The sequence below is a fragment of the Azolla caroliniana genome, unplaced genomic scaffold (genome assembly GCF_043228905.1).
Source record: "Azolla caroliniana isolate FFs.n. ecotype wild unplaced genomic scaffold, voAzoCaro1.0.p SCAF_17, whole genome shotgun sequence".
NCBI classification, from domain to species: domain Eukaryota; kingdom Viridiplantae; phylum Streptophyta; class Polypodiopsida; order Salviniales; family Salviniaceae; genus Azolla; species Azolla caroliniana.
In genome coordinates, this window is record NW_028230452.1 from 17742284 (window position 1) to 17764371 (window position 22088).

General features: G+C 38.0%; 2 protein-coding genes across 2 annotated transcripts in view; both read left to right on the plus strand.

Moving 5' to 3' along the window:
• The window catches only part of LOC147853361 (uncharacterized), a 65392-nt gene extending 46297 nt beyond the window's left edge, over positions 1-19095 (plus strand). Inside the window, exons 3-4 of the mRNA XM_087332857.1 lie at positions 16163-16972; positions 18328-19095. Of these exons, the coding sequence (XP_087188983.1) occupies positions 16163-16972; positions 18328-18746 (1229 nt within the window). The 3' untranslated portion in view covers positions 18747-19095. The remainder of the gene's footprint in view (positions 1-16162; positions 16973-18327) is intronic.
• The window catches only part of LOC147853362 (uncharacterized), an 83467-nt gene continuing 74980 nt past the window's right edge, over positions 13602-22088 (plus strand). The window contains exon 1 of the mRNA XM_087333613.1: positions 13602-13861. The gene's annotated coding sequence lies outside the window, so the exon portion shown is untranslated. The remainder of the gene's footprint in view (positions 13862-22088) is intronic.

The following is a 22088-nucleotide window of genomic DNA, read 5'->3' on the forward strand; positions in this document are numbered from 1 at the left end:
TCAAATGGTGAAAATTTTAGCTTTTTCATCAAGTTTTTGAGAACATGTGATACTGGTACATCAAGGTGTTTTGTGAAATGGCCAAAAAAAGCGCCAAAATCAGACGGAATATTCCTTATCCTTCCGTTTGTGCACGATCCTTCCATTTGTGAACGCGAACGTACGAATTGGTTATATATCAAGTCATGTGTTGTTAGTGTGGTATTGGTTGGCATAAACCTAACGAATGTTATCAATCAATTGACAAGTACCCATTTTTAGTCATGATCTCTTCGTGTTCAAGGCTAGTTGATAATATATCCTTTATTATTATGAATACCTATTGGATGTAGAAGACTTCTAGCTTTATATCACTCAACCTTATTCACCTAGCATTGCATAATTTTTGGACATTAGAATGAGTGTCCGACATATTCCAAGATGCCAAACTAAATGTTGTCTTCTCTCTCTCTCTCTCTTTTTTGTGAAAACACACAATTATATTAATAAATGTGTGTGAAAACCACTACTTACAATACGTGTGACAATGGAGTATGGTCACACACTAACCACACTACACTACATGGGTAGTGGAACATGTTGAATTGCCAATAGGCAAGACGAACAATCCACCGAGGAAAGAATTTCCACTTGTTCCAATAAAGAAAATTGTCACATTAGTACTCCCTTCAACTTTCGTAGATATGCTTTCACTCCATGTTTACCATCGAATACAAAAGCGTTGCGCATGTTCCAATTATGACACAATCCCCAATATCTCAGAAATAGGAAAACAATCTCCATCTCTGATTTTGGGTCAGCCTATGTAAATTGTGCAAACACCCATTGTCTAGGTGTCAAATAACTCCGTGATAAAATTTGCCAAATTTGAGAAATGTAATTCCAAATTTGACAAGCAATTGAACATTGTATAAATCGATGAGTACTATCTTCTATCTTAACTGTGCAAAAGAAGCACGTACCTGTTGCTAGTCCATGACGCTTTAAAGCTAATCCCAAAGGCAATCCTCCGATCAAAACTCTCCAAATGAATACCTTTGCAACAAGTGGCAATTTAGAATGGCAACTACGTTGTAAGATCTACCACCACCCATGATCAGATTTGTGTATTTTCCATTCTTCTTCAGCCTTAGATGATAACCATCCAAGAGACTCAACGGAACAATGATACAAAAGATTAGTAGTCACTTGTAACAATGGTTTTTGACCCCTTAAACTCCAATCAATCCACGGTTGTTCTCCTGTTTGTAGAGGTAAGGGACCTTGCATCAATGCAATATTCTGTAGTTGTTGCCAAATAAACCCATAATTAGGCGGGATGCGTAATAATTGTCGTGCTTCAGTAAACTCCAAAATTCTTTGAGATGGAACCTCAACTATATCTCCCACCTCTTTGACCCCCAAACGAAACAAACAATTAAATTGAGAACGCAATCTCTCCTTTCCTGGCCAACATAATAACCGAGAAGACATAAGTAACTCTTTTTGCAAAGAGTTATAATGCTCTCTACTAGATAATGGTTTCCATACACATAACAAGAGTGCTTCTTGCCATGAGGTAACTAAGTGTTGAACACATGAAGAACCCGGAATCCTAAGTGAAATACATCCATTCAGTAATTGCCACCATGAAGCCTTAATCGTTGTCCTCCCATGTGTTAAACCCTTGTTCTCAATAAAATATTGAACAATAGATATCCATGGTTGTGAGTTTGAACACATGTCTTGTAATAATGAAAATCTACAAGCCATCATATGCATAGATAAGTTCAATATTCCAACCCCCCCCAATCGCTTAGGGGTTGCTAGATGATTCCAAGCAATCCATGTGATTCCCATCTTATCCCTCTTCTTCCACAACAAATATCGAAGAGGTGGCAAAACAAAATTCAACGCCTTCTTTGTCCATGGCAATAATGGCAAGTAATATAATATCGTGGGTTCCATAATACATTGTACAACCTTCAAGCGAACATGAAATGGCCAAGATTGTGACTTCTAATACATGAACTTATCCCTCAACTTACTAGACATCCATTCAATCAATTGACCATTTGTAACATTCATTCCTAATGGATAGCCCAAGTGTCGAAAAATAGAGCCTTTCTTCACCATGGATCCTTGCCATCCTAAACATTCCAAATCCCTTTCAGTGCATGATATGCGACTAGACTTCCTCCAAGTAATATGTAATCCGGAAGCCAATGCAAATTGATTCCATACAAGCATCCCCATTTCAAGATTCTCCCGTGAGGCTTGTAAAAACATGAAAGAAACATCCGCCAAAGCTTGTGCTACTATTTGCCCTCCGGACGGAAGGTGTAAACCCACAATGTCACCATTTATTGCAAGTCTTGATAGCATCACTAACAAAGGATGAGAAACAATAGCAAACAACAATGGGCTAAGAGGGCATCCTTGACGAACGGATCTTGTGAGGGCAATATCTGATGTAACTCCCCCATTAAGCATTACTCGAGACACTGCATCTTGTCCTAATAAAAATATGAGGCGAGACATACGAGGTCCAAAGCCCATTGTATGCATTAACCTAGAAACAAAAGACTAATTAACATGATCATAAGCTTTCTCCAAATCTAATTGCAACATAATCAATTCTTGATGAGTGTTCCGAGCATAATCCATGGCCATTTGAACATTCAACACATTATGCAATATATTTCTACCTGCAATAAAACCATATTGGACGGGGTGTATCAACTTTGGCAAATACTTTTGTAATCTATTTTTGCCAAGACCTTCGTAAATATCTTGTACAACCCCCCCATCAAAGAAATAGGTCTCCATTGATGAAATGACTTAGGAGATGCCACCTTTGGAACTAGTTTAATTAGACCAATCTTCCAAACTTGAGGCATACAACCAGAATCCCAAGACTGTTGAAACATCAAAGTCAAGGGCCCCTTTAAAATGTTGGAATATCTCTTAAAAATTTCATTTGTCAAGCCATCCCAACCAGGGCTCTTACCACTAGGAAGATGCCTTAAAACTACATCCACCTCATCCTCAATGAAATCCACATCCAATTCATGACTAATGAGATCATGCACAATACATCCAACCACATCATAAAACTCATGGCGTGTTCTACTCACCTCATCTGTCATTAACAATAGTGGACCAATTAACTCCTTAAAGTAATGAAGACATATGTCAATTATTGTTGTAGGATCCACTATCAATTCATCCCCTTGCTTCACATGTACCACATTAGATCGAGCATAAGTAGGATGTAATGCTCGGAAAAACAAATGAGATTGACATTGATTATCAATGAGTCCTTCCCTGAGTTGTCGCATCTTAGCATAACGATAACTTTGGCATTGCAACTGAGAAATAATAACATGCAATTGACTCTGAATATCCAAAAGCTCCTCATCTAATGGTGTATGTATCAATAATGCATTACACCTAGAGAGAACTTGTGAGAATTGTCGAATAAGACCTCTTCTTCGTTGAGCATTGGTTACTCCATACATACGATGAATGATGTTAATATTTTGTAATGTGATATCCCATGCTTTAACTCCTTTACGATTCATTTGTTGAGAAAAATTTACCAAAATTTGCTCCATGAGAGAATCAAAGTGAGTTTGAAGCAAAAGAGAAGAGTTAAAGCGTAGTGGAGGCTTTCCAAGTAAAGATTTATACATTTCAATTGCATGATTACACACCTCCAAGCAAATAGGAAAGTGATTTGAAGTTCCAACATCTTGTAGAACGTTCATATGAAGTGATGTCGGTAAAAAAGAATTATCATGCATCACATACATTCTATCTAACCGACTCCATGTTTGTCTATGTTGAGCAGATTGGAAGGTAAAACCTGGATCATTCCCTTGCAACCATGTCCAAACATCCAACTTCAGAACCTCCATAGCCAATGAGTCCCAAGGAAGTTGCTCAAGATCATCCATGATTGAATGTTCAGACGTGAATTGAAATGCATCAACACACATGTTAAAATTCCCCATAAGTAATCTTGGTGTTAAGTAATTAGGTAATTAACTAGGGTTAATTAGAGACTAATTATAGGGTTACGTTAAGCAACGGAAGATTAGTATGATATGCAAGTGAGAGTGTGTGAGAGGAAGAGAGAGAGAGAGGAGGTTACACTTATGAACACAAAGATAAATGGGGGATGATTGACTATATTGAAAAGTGTCATCAACATACAAAAATACCCACAATGAGGTATATATACAACCCATGTGCAAAGGTGCACATGTGTGGGTAGAACATAGGTACTTATGTGTAAGTCCTACATTAAATGTACTAAGGAGTGGAGGATCTAGAATATCCCACTTAAGTACAAGGTCCTATTTAAAGGCTTAAGGTCAACACATTAACTAGATTCGATCTAGGTAACTACTAAGTTACATGTGTTGACTAACTAGATTAAACTAGTTGAGCTTGATATCTCAACACTTGGACGTCCAATAGATAGGGTTTGAAGGAGTGAACCCCATAATGCAATACGTTGAGTGGCTTGGTTAGGGGCATAAATCCCAACCACCCACACAACCTCGCCAAAAAAAGTGATTTCTAGAACCAAAAACCGACCATAAGGATCATTATGCACCACTTGAGGATAATACTTATCCCTCACGATTAATACCACACCTGAATAATGATTATTAAGATGTCCTGCATAAAATGATGAATATCCACGCAAATGCATTGTGGATCCTGCTAACTCATGACACTTATGCTCAACTGCACATACTACATACCATTCTCTACTTAACAAAGTTTCCCATAGTATATACTTCTTATGAGGAGAACATGCCCCTCTCACATTCCATGTTACCACTTTCATTCAATCAACAATGTTATGGGAGCACTTGCTCCTTTAGAGCAACCGATGTCATGAAACTAGTCAAAGCATGCTCCAATGCTGCATATGGATTTTCATGCACCACATCCTTAGGGTTGTCTATCGAAATCTTTTTTTTAGGTCCTCCCACTTGACGAAAACCTCAAGAATTCGATGAATTTACAACTCGTCCCAATGAATCAAATTGAAGATGAAGGGGTAATCCCTTATCCCTAGATTGTCGTTGCCAAGGAACTTTTCGAGGGACCTCCCTAGTTCCTGAATTACCTTGCCAAGTAGTCACACGAGTAGTGGGCAAGCTACTACGATGCATATTCATTGATTTCCCTTTTGACTTGCCCTTAACCTCATGCCAATCTTTGTCAACAACATCACTACTAGCTCTATCCAACGGTTTTTTCCCCTTATCTTTAACAACTAAACTTTGTTTTTCCATATCCATAGATTCAATTCCCTTATTCTTAGGGCCCAAACCTTGAAGTGAGACCTCTTTATAACCTGCTCTAGGTGATGTTCCTTCATCCACAAAATCTGACACACCAACATCTCTCCCAACTCCTTCCTTATCGTTCCCTTCAATAGGAACCTCTGTAATTGAAGGACAATGATCGTGGCATTCCGCCATAAAGTGACCCCATTCACCACATCCAAAACAATGACCTGCAAATGTCTCCCACTTCAGTTTAAAACAAAGACTTCTCATACCAGGAGCATTCATACGCACCCATCCTGGCCTCTTGTGACTTGTATCCCATAACACACAAAATCTGCACTTATTTGTAGCATTTGCATGTGGAGATACCAACAATTTACCCATTTGACTCATCAACTCTGGTAAAAGTGGCCATAAAAAAGCATGCTTACAATCCACTATAACCCAAACAGGACATTCTTGTTTTAACAAAGCATGATAGTCCACTACGGGGGACCATTGCATAACATGCACCAATCGTTTATCAAAAAACACAGGAACTTTACCCAACAATGCACTCCGATGCTCCGGTGAACGAAATACCACATCATAAAACCCTCGTGGTCCCACATATATATTTTCAACACAATTTGGTGACACGATTGTGTTCAACCATTGTTTAATCCAATTAACATATGGGAGTTTGCCGGTAAAAAATAATATAACAACACGATCATAGAATACATCAAATGATTGCAAAACTACCTTAGCATCAACTTCCACATCATGCACATCCTCTTCAATGCATTCTTTCGCTGCATTTTCATTTTCTTCCACAATATCCGACAATAAGGTATTGGCAATTCCCCGTAAATTATCCCAATTACAGTGATCCTTGTGAACTTCATCTACATGTATTATTTTGGCATATGTTAATTTTTTCTCATTAATTTCTTCAATTCCCTTAAACCTCTTAGAGCTTCCAATGTCTTCCCTTTCACGATTACATTCAACCATCACATTACTCTTTTTTGGATCAATTGTTTCCATATCAATATCCCCCACAATTTGTGAGGAATTCATGTTTATGTCCATCATTATATCGATCTGGGATAAAAATAATTTTCCATGAACAAGAGAGAAAATCAGATCTCACCCGATTGAAGAGGTCGAAAATTTTGAAAGCAATCGAAGACCCACAATGAGTTTTGAGTATGTGGATGCCGACAACACAAGATTCCTTATTGCTATTGCTGCTTCTCGTACAAACTACCAAATTCAACTTGCTATATCTCGTTGCGGAGCTCTACTCGAGGGCTTTCCCACGCTTGTCTTTGTGCTCAATTCCGTTACCGATAGAGAGCGCAACAATAAAAACATGACATTATTAGAGAGACCTTTGGTAACGATGTTATCACGTCAACTCCGAAGCAAAACAATAGTACCACATGACATTATTAAAGTAGAGTTCAGTTTGCCCCCGATGTTAGTAGAAGCACATTTCCAAGTGGTAGTTTTTATTCATCGAATACATAGCCAACCACAAGATAGGATATCCCGCCGAGCTTTTGAGGCAATCCTGATCCCTATCTGAGTCCGGAGACCCTAGCTCTTGGTATAGCACTGTAGTGAGTTGTTTACTTGCGAATGGTATAGACATTAATAACCTACCTCCCCTTAAGTACAACCATGGGATTGATCGGACTTTAATCTCTCATGAAGACCGTAATAAAGTAATATGCCAAGAAATATGGCAATTTTACACCCGATTTAAATGGATCACCCCACGAGAGCCACTCCCAACTAAAATGTTGTATTATAAGAACATTTCTTGCACTTCTCTAAGTTAGGTTTTATTACACGAACAAAACATCTAGATACATTATTATCAAATGCACTAAGGGTGGCCATTGGACAACTTAGGATATCATCTCACCAACTTGAGATGGAGAATGGTCGTGCTAATAGAGTTCCTAAAGAGGAAAGGCTATGTAGGTTATGTCACATAGAGATAGAGGATGAGTATAACTTTACATGCAAGTGTCCAACTTATACCGAGATAAGGGCGAAATACCAAGACATACTAGGACCCTCTCCCACCCTCTCCAAACTATTAGATACCCCGAATATAAAGAGACTAGGTAGGTATATCTTAGAGCTAAACCAACATAGGGAGATTAAATTACAAAGTGTTAACCATAACCCTTTTAGTATTCACCAACATGTAACTAATGTAATTTTTCAGGAACAAGGGGAGACAATCAATGTGGACACACCTACACCACTCGGCCTCTCTCTTGATGAAGCACAAGTGCAAAGAACAACCAAACACCCTAGGATGTTGGGCTTCAAAGTTCCTCGACGTGGAGTAGAAACCATAGTTCTAGGCATACGTCCCATTCGTGTCATACTCATACGTGAAAAGGCTCTGAGTATGATTGAAATCCATATGCGGTACATAGATATAATCATATATATCATATTGTACATACTATATACTCTGTGTGTGTGTGAGAGAGAGAGAGTGTGGTAGAATATTAGGAACTATGGTAGAAACGATTAAGAAGATACGGGAACGTGAGCTACCTCGCCTAGAAGCTATGGTTGGGGTACCTTTTACATTGGGGCCACGAGCCACATCCACATCAAAACCCTTTGACCTCCTACTTCTTTTCAAGAGACTTGGATGGAAATGAAACTTGGCCTAGCCATTTCCTTATGGAACATGTTTTTTTTTACTACAACCGTTTAGCTTAAGCTCTACTTTATTTTATTTTATTTTATTTTTACTTTCGATAAATGGGTAAATACCTCATTTTTGTTGTAAACCAATTGTCTCATGGGCCAGTTTTTATTTTAGAACAGTTAATATATCTTTATCTCTCTTTTTTTTTATCGTAATTAGCTTACCCTAGTGGTAAGTTGTTAACACTACAAGCACTACGCCTTGGGTTTAAAACCCAATTTTCTCACTTCTCTCTATTATATATTTCATATATATCTCTTAATTCACTAGATGCCACTGTGGAATGTAAGGGTTGAACCCATGACCACCTCATTTGCATTGGGCAACCTTACCAACTAAGCTACATAATTTAAAGGTTTCTACTCTAGATGTCCCTTATATATATATATATATATATATATATATATATATATATATATATATATATATATATATATATACATATATATCGAGAGAGAGAGAGAGAGAGAGAGAGAGAGAGAAAACTATTAGAAATGTTAAAGGTCAACTTTGATTGTATGACAATTTTAATGGCATCTTTACCAAATTAAGCTCTTTTGAGGAAATTATCACCAAGCTATTTTCCTCAAAGTTGATAAAAAAGATCAAATTTTGATTTAGTGACGATAACGATGCAAACTCCACTCCCTCAAAGTTGATAAAGAAGATCTTATTTTGATTTAGTGAAGTTAAGAATTTTAACTTCACTACCTAGAAGTTGATAAGAAATATCATATTTTAATTTAGTGAAGTTAATTATGTCAACTTCATGAATACAACTAAGAGCATACATAATTGTGTTCCTTGAACCTTTGCATTAACAAATGAAAAAAATCAAAGCCTTGGATGGCATAGCCCATCCACCTTTATGATCACAAAAATATTTTAAAGATTGGTAATCAGTTGTGACCACAAACAATTTCCACATAAATAGTGCCTCTAAGTTTTAAACACATAAATGGCTGCATTATTTTCCCCTTTAAATGAATACTGACATTGAGAATAGTCAAGTTTCATGCTTTCTACATCTTGGTAAAGAAGAGTGATGTTGATTGTATAATCATTCATGTCAATTTAAACCTCAAAAGCTTTGGAAGGTTCAACCAATATGAGAGTTGGAGCAATGCAAACATGTTCCTTAATGATTAATAAACTTATGTTTTCAACCTTTTAAAAAATCAATAAATGGTGTAGTCAATGGCGAAAATTTAGGAATTACCTTTCACAACAAACGAACAAAACCAAGAAATGAAAGAAGGTCTCAAATAGTATGAGTAATATCCTAGAATCACACTTCTTTGTTTGAAAAGGATCAATTTAAACACCCTAGTCGCTAATTAAATGTCCTAAGTAGTTGGATCTTTTGAACTCAATCACATTTCAACATTCTCATGTAGAAATCTTGGTCTCAGAATGCAGGGATTAAAAAATGAACATGAGAGCGCAATGTTCATTCAAAGTATTGTTATAAATGAGAATATCACCTGAGAAAATGGTGACAACATGACCAAGTTAACCTAGAAAAGTGTCATTCATTTATTGTTGAAAAGTTGTTGTAGCACTAGTGATGATGCCAAATGGCATTATTAAAAATTCACAATGGCCACAATGCGTACTAAATGTGGGTTTAGGAATTTCATTCTTAGTAATATTTATTTGATGGTAGCCACTTCATAGTTCAATGTTGGTAAAGAATCGAGCAATATTGTCATGTTGCCAATGGCACACGATGTGAATTCATCTTCAAATGACAGATTTTCTCTATTTTAAAATACTACTCCACAATATCTGAAGAGGTTTTAAACTTGTGACCACTACTATAACAATATATGCGCCTAACACGATATTAGCTACTTAATATTATCTAATATCAAAACAAAAAGCTATTATAAATATAATATGCACAAAACCATGGTTTTTGCACATGAATGACCCATGCAAGTTTTCCATACGTAGAAACTATGGAAAGTACATTGAATTTATTAAAGATTCCATTAGAGGAGAGACACCATATAAATGTGTGGTTTGAATGTAATAGGGGAGATAAATTTGAAAAGGATTTTCTTTTTTCTATCATCAATCATGTCTTTGGTGAATCTATGTGAGAGATTTCCAGTTCTCCAATGACTTGGGCCCACCTAGTGGATAGAGCCCCTCCACTTGTCCGCGTACATGACACAATGATCACGACATCGTGCAAATTATCAAAGCAGATGGTGATGGATACAAATTTTTTATAATCACTTTATTCAAAGGTCAATAACTAACACATGTTTGTTTTGTTCCCTCTTTTGTCATAACTAAAATAACTGTGACCGATACTTACCGAACATTTAATCTGACGAATGTGACCTATCCTTAAATAATCCACAAGTAGTGTTGCCATCTCATCCTGTTCAAGCTTACTTAGTCAATATGGTGGAATTCTCATAGAAACAAAAACTAGTATAAAATCTATTTTATGGTCCATGTTGTGCATAGGTGGTAGTTCCTAAGGAAAAACATCGTTGAGATCGTTAATGTTTGAATCATGTACTCTTTGTTTATGAAATGCATTTGATTCACATTAACATTATAATGATAATATTGAAGCACAAGACTCATTAATAATTGAAAGAACATAAATATACTCATATGGAAGAGACGAGTGATTTTGAAGGATTTATTGTACATTGAATAAAGTGCGTAACACTAAATAGTGTGAACGTGATCAGATGGTTAATCAAATTGATGCACGATTTTGTATTATAAACCAAGGATAAACCAATCAACGGATCTTAGTTTCATCAAATTAAAGTTAAGCTTTTCTACATAGAAACCTATGCAAATAAGCAATTTCACTTATCTCATGATAGTTAAAATCATTGTTTTCTACACTAGAAGATAAGAGTGTGAGGTTAATCGAGAATGTAAAGAAGGGAGGATTACTTTTAATTTTAGGGATTGAGATGACCCTTTGAGGCCAAGTGTGAACTTCCTTGGGAGTTGTGAGTATAGTTACTATAAATATGAAGCTTAGATATCTGCATTTGACACATTATTTAACCACATCGATATTATGATATTATGGTGATGATGAGATAATTGTGGCGAGTCCATGCCAATACTAGGTATGACTCGAATTCATAATGGTGGTATGGACGCCACTCAAGGCTCGGGGATCAACACCCTTCTCTCTCTCTCTCTCTCTCTCTCATCTTGTCCATTTCCTTATTTCTTTGAAGTGTAACTACGAGTATGTGAGCATAAATGTTCAAATGTTTGTTGTATCTTTTTGTTTATGTGCATGCATGTCTTCGACTTTAAGTATTTACAAAGTCATTATAATGTGAAAATACTTTATTTGTATATAGGTATGAGTGTGTAAGTTTAAGGGTTTTGAAGCGCTATACATGTGTGCAGGTGTATATGTATTGTTTAGACATAGGTGTGTATTTGTAAGTGTTTGTGTTTTTATCTCACATGTGTGTTATGAATGTGTTTAAGTGTATGGATAGGTCTAGTTTGGTGAGGAAAATGGATAGACTTGGAGATGGCTTCAAACATATATTTTAAACTTTTCTTGGAAGGGAAGGATATTCTGTGGATTGTGAAATTTCCTTCCTTTTCCCCGTGGCACACAATATAGGGAGTGAATGAATGTGAAACCTAGGCTCGAGGGACTGAGCCTACTTTCGGGGCTGAAATTGTGGCTTAGCACAACAAGGACTACTACACATGTGGATTGTCATGCATTTTTCGTCCTCTATTCCTCTTCCCCTTTCATTCTCTTCTTCTTTGTTGCTTGTTCGAGAGCAACAAAGAGGCACTTGTCTTATGTTGGGAGGTTCTCGCAAGGAGGTGGGTGAGAGGAGGGATAACCTATTCCCCTTCTTTTCCCTTGCACGGGGATTTCCACGAAGGGGCTCTTTGTGGAAAAGTCCATGTGGCCTTTTATCCCATGGGTAAACATATATGCAATTAGTTGATTTGGTAAAGACTTTCAAGTAATTTGAATTACTCAAAGGTTTTTCACTCCCTTAAAATTTTAATCTCGAGAAGTTTTGTTCTTGTAGAGCACGAGCATTGGGTTTCTCGGAATCTGGTTTGCGGGTTCAACGCCCTTCATTCGTCATATTCTTTTCTTCATAACATTTTGTTCAAGATTACGATTTGTGATTCCAATTTTTGCTCGATCCTTATGCAACTCACTAAACTATGGTGTATTGATCACCTCAATGTGGAGATAAAAAATACACCTCTCGCCAAAATAAAGCAAATTTGTGTGGAAGTTAGCATTCAATGATTAGATTTTCTTATCGGAAGTATTGTGGCAATCCATGTTTGATCATGAATCTCAAAGAATAAATTAAAATCTTTCTTTCAATACATAAAACTCAATATGTAAGGGAAATGCTCCCAACAATCAACAATAATCTCTCAAAGGCTTGATGACATGATACAATTAAGTTCTTTACAACAATTAACAGTGTGACATGGCGTAGGAGAGGGAAAGATTAACGAAAGAAAAATATGGAAGAGCATTCTTGAATCTGTAATTGATTACACATCACCTTGGTCGACGAAGCTCTTTTCCTGACAATGAGCTCTTTTCCTCCTCGACAAACATTTAAACCTTCCTAAATTAGTGGCATGCTTATATCTTGTGCATTATAGAACACCTTTCCTCTTCAATTGCCCCTAGTGAGATTTCACCTAATTGTTTAAGTGGTTAGCTCTTGCTTGATTCTCGACCCTCTATCTCCTTCCAATTATGTCTTCAACCATAACCTTAACATATCATAAACACGACACTTAGGCATTTTTCTCCCTCCACACATGCCACATTACGATACTATCCTATCTAACCAGTCTCAATGTTGCCTAAACTTCCATTTGTAAAGATTTAGTACACACCATGTATAGAGAAGGATGCGATCGTATCAAATTCAACACAACTACTAAGCTATGATGAAATGATGAACTGCCAGAGACGCTTGAAACTTCATAGTTCTTTTGGAATTCACCACATTCCACTAATTTGTCTTAAATTTCAAAGTTTCCTAGTTTGATATTTGTCTTTTGAATAAAGAATGCCACCATTCTTATCCAAGATTGTAGACCTTGAAACATACATTTATACAAAAAACCTTCCATGCCACCATATGACCATACCAATCCAGTAAGCCCTAGTAGATAAGCCCATACCAATCCAATAAGCCCCGCTAAATAAGCCCATAATCACGCAGGATGCATTGTGGTGCTTCAATAAACTCCCAACTTCTTAGAGATCGAGCCTCAACTATATCTGCCGCCTCTTTGACCCTTAAACCAAGCAATCAATTAAATGGAGAGTGAAATCTCTTCTTTTCTAGGCCAACATAATAACCACGAAGACACAAGTAACTCTTTCTCTCTATATTGCCAGTGGCTTGGTGGTTTACACTATCAGTGGCTTGGTGGTTTACACTATAGCATCAAAAAGTCATGAAATAGTGATATAATTGAGAGAACCCGAGTTTGATTCTCGCCATGGGCTAGGCCCCGTCTCATAGAGCAAAAATGTCAAACTCGCCATGAGCTATAGGCCAAAGAGCAAAAGCAAGACAAAAGACTTCACATCACATGTTCAAAACTACTTGATACTTGACCATTCAAAACTGAAACAGTCTACTTGACTAATGCATCATCTATATGTATTTATACCGAAAAAGACTGCAAAAATCACTGTCACTGTAGTAGATAGACACAGCTGATCATGAGAGAAACATGCATGCACACAGGAAATATATTAAGGATGGGAAGGAGAAGAAGAAGCAGCAGCAGAAGATTTCAGATTAGAGCATGGCTACTTCAGTTTTCCCAGGTACCTCCACATCTCCTCTGTTCTTTCTATTCCTCATTGTTTCATGCCCATTCCTGTGCACATTGTCCATAGATGAGGAAGAAACCATAGACAAAGAAGCTCTACTGAGCTTCAAAGCCAGCATCAATGGTGACCCACTTCGTGTGTTAAGCTCATGGAGCTCTTCACCTCATTCCTTCCCTTGCAACAGCAGTTGGGCAGGGGTCACTTGCAACCAGAATGGAACCAGCAGAGTGACCTCACTAGACCTCAGACAAAGCAACCTTACAGGAACTATATCCCCTTACCTCTCCAACCTCACCTTCCTAACATACCTTAACCTCTCCATCAATGGCCTCACTGGCTCCATACCTGAACAGTTAGGTCAATTGTCATCACTAACCCATCTAGATTTCAAAGAGAATTTGCTATCTGGGCTCATACCTGCTTCTATTGGCAATTGTACATCCCTTGTCTGGCTTGACTTAAGCAAGAATAGCGATGTGGTCGGGTCAATCCCGCCTTCCGTCGGCAGTCTCACTGCCCTTGAAATGCTTCAACTCCACACCCTGCCAAATTTGACGGGTACCATACCCCCCGAGCTTGGAAACCTTACCAATTTACGATATATGTATTTGGGTCAAAATGACTTGATTGGAAGCGTACCTCCTGAGCTAGGTAAGCTCACTAAGCTCCTTGAACTTTACCTCATGATCAACAACCTCGACGGGGTGATCCCAGCAGAACTCGGACGCCTTCATAGCCTTGAGACGTTGAATATATTTCAAAACGATCTCAATGGAAGCCTCCCCAGGGAGATTGGAAACCTCACTAACCTCCAATACCTATATGTTCAGCAGAACAATCTTTCTGGAGAGTTGCCCCGGGAGATCGGAGACATGAGATGCTTGGAAGTACTGCAACTCTACTACAATAGTTTTACTGGTGAAGTGCCCATTGAGATAACTAAGCTTCGGAACTTGAGTCTCTTGGTTCTCCGTAACAATGGGTTCAGTGGCAACATTCTGGCGGACCTAGGAAATATGACTACTTTAACTCAGATGTACCTTGGTTACAACCAATTCACAGGATTCCTACCCCCAGAATTAGGGAATCTTGTAAACCTGGTATACTTTGATGCTAATTCAAACTTACTTAAAGGGCCCATCCCTTCCACATTAGGGAGACTCACAAAGCTAGTTTATCTGGACTTGTCCATCAACAATTTCTCAGGTGGTATACCGGTTGAGTTAACCAATTGTGTAGAATTACAATGGCTCAAACTTTCCAATAACTCTTTGAGTGGGGAGTTTCCAAATCAATTCACCTCTCTGGGCCAGTTACACTCATTATCACTTGCAAACAACAGCTTTAATGGAAGCCTTCCTGCCTCCTTTGTGAATGAGAGCAGTTTGGTGGTACTAGATTTTTCACGTAATCGGTTTGGTGGGTCTCTGCCTGACAGTTGGGGTCAACTGAAGAATCTAAGGGTTTTAAGTGTTGGTTATAACAACTTAGAGGGTGTTCTTCCCTTATGGGTCTGGAATTTGAATCAGTTGCAGATATTGGCGCTGTCAAACAACCGACTCTCAGGTACGATACCGGCTGACATACACAACTTGGAGGGTTTTAAGAAGAATGAAAGTAAAATCAATTTGGACAGAACTTTGTGGAGTGATTATGTGACTGTTGATGCAAAGGGTACACAATTAGACTTCACATATATTTTAGATGTTATCATATCTTTGGATTTGTCGGGGAATAAGCTGTCTGGTATCATACCTATTGAGATTGGTTCATTGACCGGATTGTTCAGCCTAAATCTTTCGAGAAATCTTCTAACAGGCCCAATCCCAAATAGTCTCGGAAATGTTCTGACACTTGAATCATTGGATCTTTCGAACAATCAGCTTAGTGGTGCAATACCTACCCAACTAACAGCTTTGACATCACTAACATCCCTGAATCTATCAAACAATCAGTTATCAGGGGCAATCCCAACAGGTATGTTCTATTTGTATAACAGATTTGCTTCCATTTATCAATATCTTAGCTTTGACTCGTTATATCAATTTCAACTCTTGGGTTGTGGAAAGTGAATGTTAGCATTGGGTTGTGGAAAATGATTTTGTGAAGCCAGGGTTTTTGGTAAATAGACAGCAAGAATATCAAGATGACTTTTTAGAATCCATGTAACATTTAAATAAAACTTGAGATTTGAGACTATTTCTATCCCTAAATCTTCATGTTTTAACGTTTTATTTAGGTATTTTTGATGCATATGGTTTCTTATGCATGTTTAAAATTTGTTTCCTTTTACAGGAAATCAGTTTGGCAGCTTTCCGAATGATTCATATCTCGGAAATGCCTATCTCTGTGGGCATCCACTTACGTTAAGTTGTCCAAACGAAGTGTCTGAATCTGTAGCTTATGAGCATGACACTTCCAAAACCAAAATCATAATCATTTGTGTAGTTGTGGTTTTTATTTGTGCAATAATTGCTATACTCACGTTTTTAATTGCTGCTAAAAAGTCGAGGAAAACTAAAGTTGTAATGTTCGACCCAAGGATCAAACTCTCTGCTCAAGAGATTTCTCGTGCAACAAACAAATATAATGATGCTAACATTGTTGGTAGAGGTGGCTCAAGCACAGTCTACAAAGGTGTTTTAAGTAGTGGAATGATGGTTGCTGTCAAGAAACTGAATCTCCACAACAGTCCAGAGGTTGAAAAATGTTTTGTATTGGAGTCAACTACATTGGGTCAAATTCGCCATCGAAATCTCGTGAAAATATTCGGTACCTTATCATCTGCAAATTCAAAATGCTTGATTCTGGATTACATACCAAATGGGAACCTAGATTTGCATCTACACACACATACATCCAACTTAAGTTGGGATCAACGATTTAATATTGCTCTTGGAGTGGCACAAGGATTGGTTTATCTGCATGAGGAAACAGGATTCAGCCAGGTTCTCCACTGTGACCTCAAGCCGAGCAATATTCTTCTGGATGAGGATTTCGAGGCACATATCAGTGACTTTGGTATTGCACGGATGACAAGCTCTGAAATTGAATTTGCGGTTTCTATGTCGGGCATGCAAGGTTCGATTGGATATGTGGCACCAGGTATCCAGTCCGCGATATTGTTTGCTTTGGGTTTGTTCTTATTTATGTGTATGTGTGTGAGAGAGAAACGAAGTGAAATTATGCGACTTAAGAAGACCAAAATAATGCAAAAAATAATAATAAATGGAGAGTTAGAAAAGAGGATTGAAGTAGAATGCATAAGTGTAGAAACTTCAATCTAGTGGAAGGGTAGAGATAAAGAAGGTCCTAAAGAAAGATTTTTCCTGTTTATTAAAGGTTTGGTAAATCATAACCACTGGATAATACAAATAATGTACAATGATATAAAAACCGTGGATACAACGTATGCAAAAGAAACAAATAAACAGAGGGGAGGTAGAATGTTAGTGTGTCACCTCATGAATTCTCTAATACCCATCTACGAGGTAAGGTTGTCTAATGCTATGAGGTTAGTGTAAACTATATTAATCAACTAAAAATTATCAATTGAACAGAATGAGCAAAGGGGGTTTTATATACAAGTCCTCAAAGGACTACCACACTAAATGTGGTTGGTGTAGTCTACTCATAGACATCTACTCGAGTACAATTCTATCATAAGCATATCTAATATTCTTTGACCACATTTACACATTTATCACAATCTAGTTCTTCGTGTAACTAGATCATTCACACAAATTACAATCAAGTGCGCTCACGCATATTTTTACACATTGTGCTTTTCTTCATAAGAAAACGTTGACACGAGTTGATTCTCAACAGTAAGGTGGCCGTCTAAGAAGTCTTATCATCTGCCTTTATACAGATGTCTAATAGGAACAACCCCAAAGCTATACCCGATAGTAGAAGTCCATGCATGACTCAAGAGAATGGTCCAGATGGGCATAGCAACATGAAGTATTGCCCTCACATCCCCAACATTCTAGTGGACTGCAGAGCAGATTAGCATAAATGTCTAGAAGATCCCACATTTCCATGTACTTTTGAAGAAAGGAAACTTACCTGACCAAAGCCTGTATGTGCATCACTGGTGCCTGTATGACCTTTGGTTTCCCATGGTTCACCAGAGTGCACTGTCTTGTGCAATAGGATCTAGAGCTATCTAGCTCATATATTATGCCTAGTCCTTTCTGATAAAAATGTCATGCTCGAGGAACTCCCAAATCCTGGAACCTGCTAATCAAATCTTCGCTGTAGGCTCTCTGCAGAGATCTATAAAGCAACACTAAATCCCTCTGGTGTCAAAGATAGTTCTTAGTAGTGCCATGTGGTACTATAAGGTTTGGATTCTCTATAGTTTTTGAAGCTTGAATAATAAGCCTTTGTCAATAAGTGTCTTGGAATTAATTTTGATGGCTCGCTATATGACTTGCTTTGCTTTGATTAATTGGCAGAATATGCATATGGCGAGAGATTGACGGACAAGGTGGATGTGTATAGCTATGGCGTCGTGGTATTAGAGATGATTACCACGCAGCGTCCGACTAGCAACATTTTCATGGACGGAAAAAGCCTACCCAAATGGGCGCAATCTGCATTACATGGGAATTGGATGGACGTGATTGATCCATACCTCGAGAAGGAAATCCAAGATGGATTAGTAGACCACGAGACCATACACAACGTATTGGCTTTGGCATTGGCTTGTGCCAAGGAATCTCCGAAAGATCGGCCAACAATGTTGGCTGTACTAGAGACATTAGTTCTTTTGAAGCAAGGAAAGGTAATTGAAGTCCAAATGGATACCAATTCAGATGCTACCAGTGAATTGGGTTTATTGGACTCTGGGAATACCTCCGATTCGTCTTTGTGAGTATGAGAAATAGGGCATTTGGCACTCTTATGTAAAGAAAATAATTTTAGGAGTCGTTTGTCGATGCCACTTCAAGCCATCAATTGTAATTTTCATGCTCCAGCCTCCAACTTAGCTTCCAACTTAGTTGTTGTATCATGCTCTATCTTAGTTACTCTTAGGCACTCCATGATATTATAACCTGTGTTTCTTTCACTAGCTCTATGTCATTTGGATTCAATGCGCTTGCCTTATCCGACACAATGTCCAGGGAGAACAACATAGCTTCTCCATGTTATAAATATGTGTACCAACATTTTATCTTATATTGTATTGTATTCTTTTTACTAAGAAAATAAATAACATCACCTATGACTGTGAGCAAGTAACAACTCTCAAAAAATATCAATTCCTTTTGTGTGCTAGAGTAAATTCCCTATGTTATATTCTTTCTCTTCCCCATTCTTTTTTATATTATATTTACTAGAAGACAAAAATATTTGGTTTTCTCTGGTTAGTATTAGAATATAAAAAGTGCAAGTAACTTTGTAAACCTCCAAACATCCATTTACCACTTGCAAGCATGCCACATGTAAGTATGGTACTTAGCAAGCATGTCACCTGAATTATGGTCATAATGAGATGATGATAATCTAGGAAAAATCAAAATATGGAGGCACGATAACATTTGGTTAATGAGAGTAGTAGTGGTGAGGAACAAGTTATGCTATCATGAGTGGTGGTCACCTAATAATACACATTCCAAAATATAATCTTCATGAAAGCATTGGGGACCAACAAGCTTCGGCAATTTTTTATTGGGCTTGGCCTTTCGACCAATGACTTGCTACGCATGAGGGGGAGTGATAGCCAACCTGATAGCTGACTCGGTTGTGAAATAGTTGAGCTTCAAGGGGCGTGTTGAGAATCAAACTCAACCTAAGTCTAGTGTGTGAAACTGAACACACGTTATTTAGAGAATGTATGAACACTCAAAGGTCAAAGGTCACCACTATTCCCCAAGTTGCTAGAGAGAGTGGATGTTTTAATGAGAGAATGTAGAGAGAGGGTGACTTGATATAAAGCATCCTCCTTCCTTTGTAAAATGTTGGTTTCTAGTTTATTTTCTTACTCCGTTTTAATATACATTTGAATCTTTTTATCTTCTATCTATCTTGTTCTCTTCTCTCTCTCTCTCTCTCTCTCTCTCTCTCTCTCACACACACACACACACACACATCTAATCTATTTTGCCTATCATAATAATTCAGCTTAATTATTTACATGATGTAATATCGGCATCCTTCGATCGTAGGCGTTTGTGATAGCCCCCATACATCTGAGTGGATAATTTCAAGGAGGCCTTTACTTTATAATATGAGAAAGAAAGAAAGAAATATTAACGTCTTATAAGGCCAAAATTGGCCCATGAGACAAATGGTTTTCAACAAAAATGGGGTATTTACCCATTTATCAAAAGAGAAAATAAAAACAAAATAGAGCTTAAGCTAAATGGTTCTAGTAAAAAAACATGTTCTATAAGGAAATGACTTTATACTAGGCCTAGTTTCATTTCCATCCAAGTCTCTCGAAAAGAAGCGGGTGGTCAAAGGGTTTTGATGTGGATGTGGCATGTGGTACCAATGTAAGAGGTACCCCCCAACCATAGCTTTTAGGCAGCGTAGCTCATGTTCCCTTATCTTCTTAACCATTTCTACTACGCGTCGAGTTGCTTTGAAGCCCAACATTCAGGGGCGTTTGGTTGTTCTTTGCATTTCCGCTTCATCAAGGAGAGGCCGAGTGGCATAGGTGTGTCCACACTTAGTGTCTCCCCTTGTTCCTGAAAAATTACATTAGTTTCATGTCGGTGGATATTAAAAGGGTTATCGTTAACACTTTGTAATTTATTCTCCCTATGTTGTTTTAGCTCTAAGATATACCTACCCAGTCTCTTTATATCCGGGGTATCTAATAGCTTGGAGAGGGTGGGAGAGGGTCCTAGTATGTCTTGGTATTTCACCCTTATCTCAGCATAAGTTGGACACTTACATGTAAACTGATGTTCATCCTCTATCTCTATGTGACATAACCTATATAGCCTTTCCTCTTTAGGGACTTTATTAGCATGACCATTCTCAATCTCAAGTTGGTGAGATGATATCCTAAGTTGTCCAATGGCCACCCTTAGTGCGTTTGATAAGAATGTATCTAGATATTTTGGTCGTGTAATAAAACCTAACTTAGAGAAGTGCAAGAAGTGTTCCTTATAGTACAACATTTTAGATGGGAGTGGCTCTCGTGGGGTGCTCCATTTATATCGGGTGTAAATTTTCCATATTTGTCGGCGTATTACTTGATTGCGGTTTTCATGAGAGATTAAAGTTTGATCAACCCCCTGGTTGTACTTAAGGGGAGGTAGGTTATTAATTTCTATGCCATTTGCAAGTAACCAACTCACTACAACGCTATACCAAGAGCTAGTGTCTCCGGACACATATAGGGATCGGGATGTGTCAAAGGCTTGACGGGATATCCGGTGAGAACCGGGTGATGTAAGACCGGTAAGAACCTCTCACCCGATAAAGGGACATATATGTAAATATGTTCCAGAGAGCCCACTAGGGCTATATTTTTGTAAATAGCCCGAAAGTCATATTAGTATAAATATGACCTAGGGCAAACTCTTGGTGTGTGAGTATCATAGTTGTTGTCATTATCGTTTTATAGAGTTATTGGTGTAACTGTTGTACAGAGCGTAGCAGAGAGAGAGCGAGAGAGAGAGAGAGAGAGAGAGAGAGAGAGAGAGAGAGAGAGAGAGAGAGAGAGAGAGAGAGAGTCTATGTTGTAACCGCCGCTAGGCAAAGAGAGTGAGCACGAGGTCGTTGCCTCTGTGCCTCCTGTTGTATTCTTTGATAAAGTGATAGTTTGGAGTCTGTGGGCTCCCATGGTTTTTCCCTCTCAGGGTTTTCCATGTTAACATCCTGTGCATTCTCTTTTTGTTGGTGTACTTACTTCCATTTCCCATTTCTTCTGCGTTTGATTATCATTAAGTGATCTAAGCTTCGGTTGTGGCTGAAGATTATTCCACATATTCTTGTCACCTACCTAGTCTCTTTATATCTGGGGTATCTAATAGCTTGGAGAGGGTGGGAGAGGGTCCTAGTATGTCTTGGTATTTCGCCCTTATCTCGGCATAAGTTGGACACTTACATGTAAACTGATGTTCATCCTCTATCTCTATGTTACATAACCTAAATAGCCTTTCCTCTCTAGGGACTCTATTAGCATGACTATTCTCAATCTCAAGTTGGTGCGATGATATCCTAAGTTGTCCAATGGCCACCCTTAGTGCGTTTGATAAGA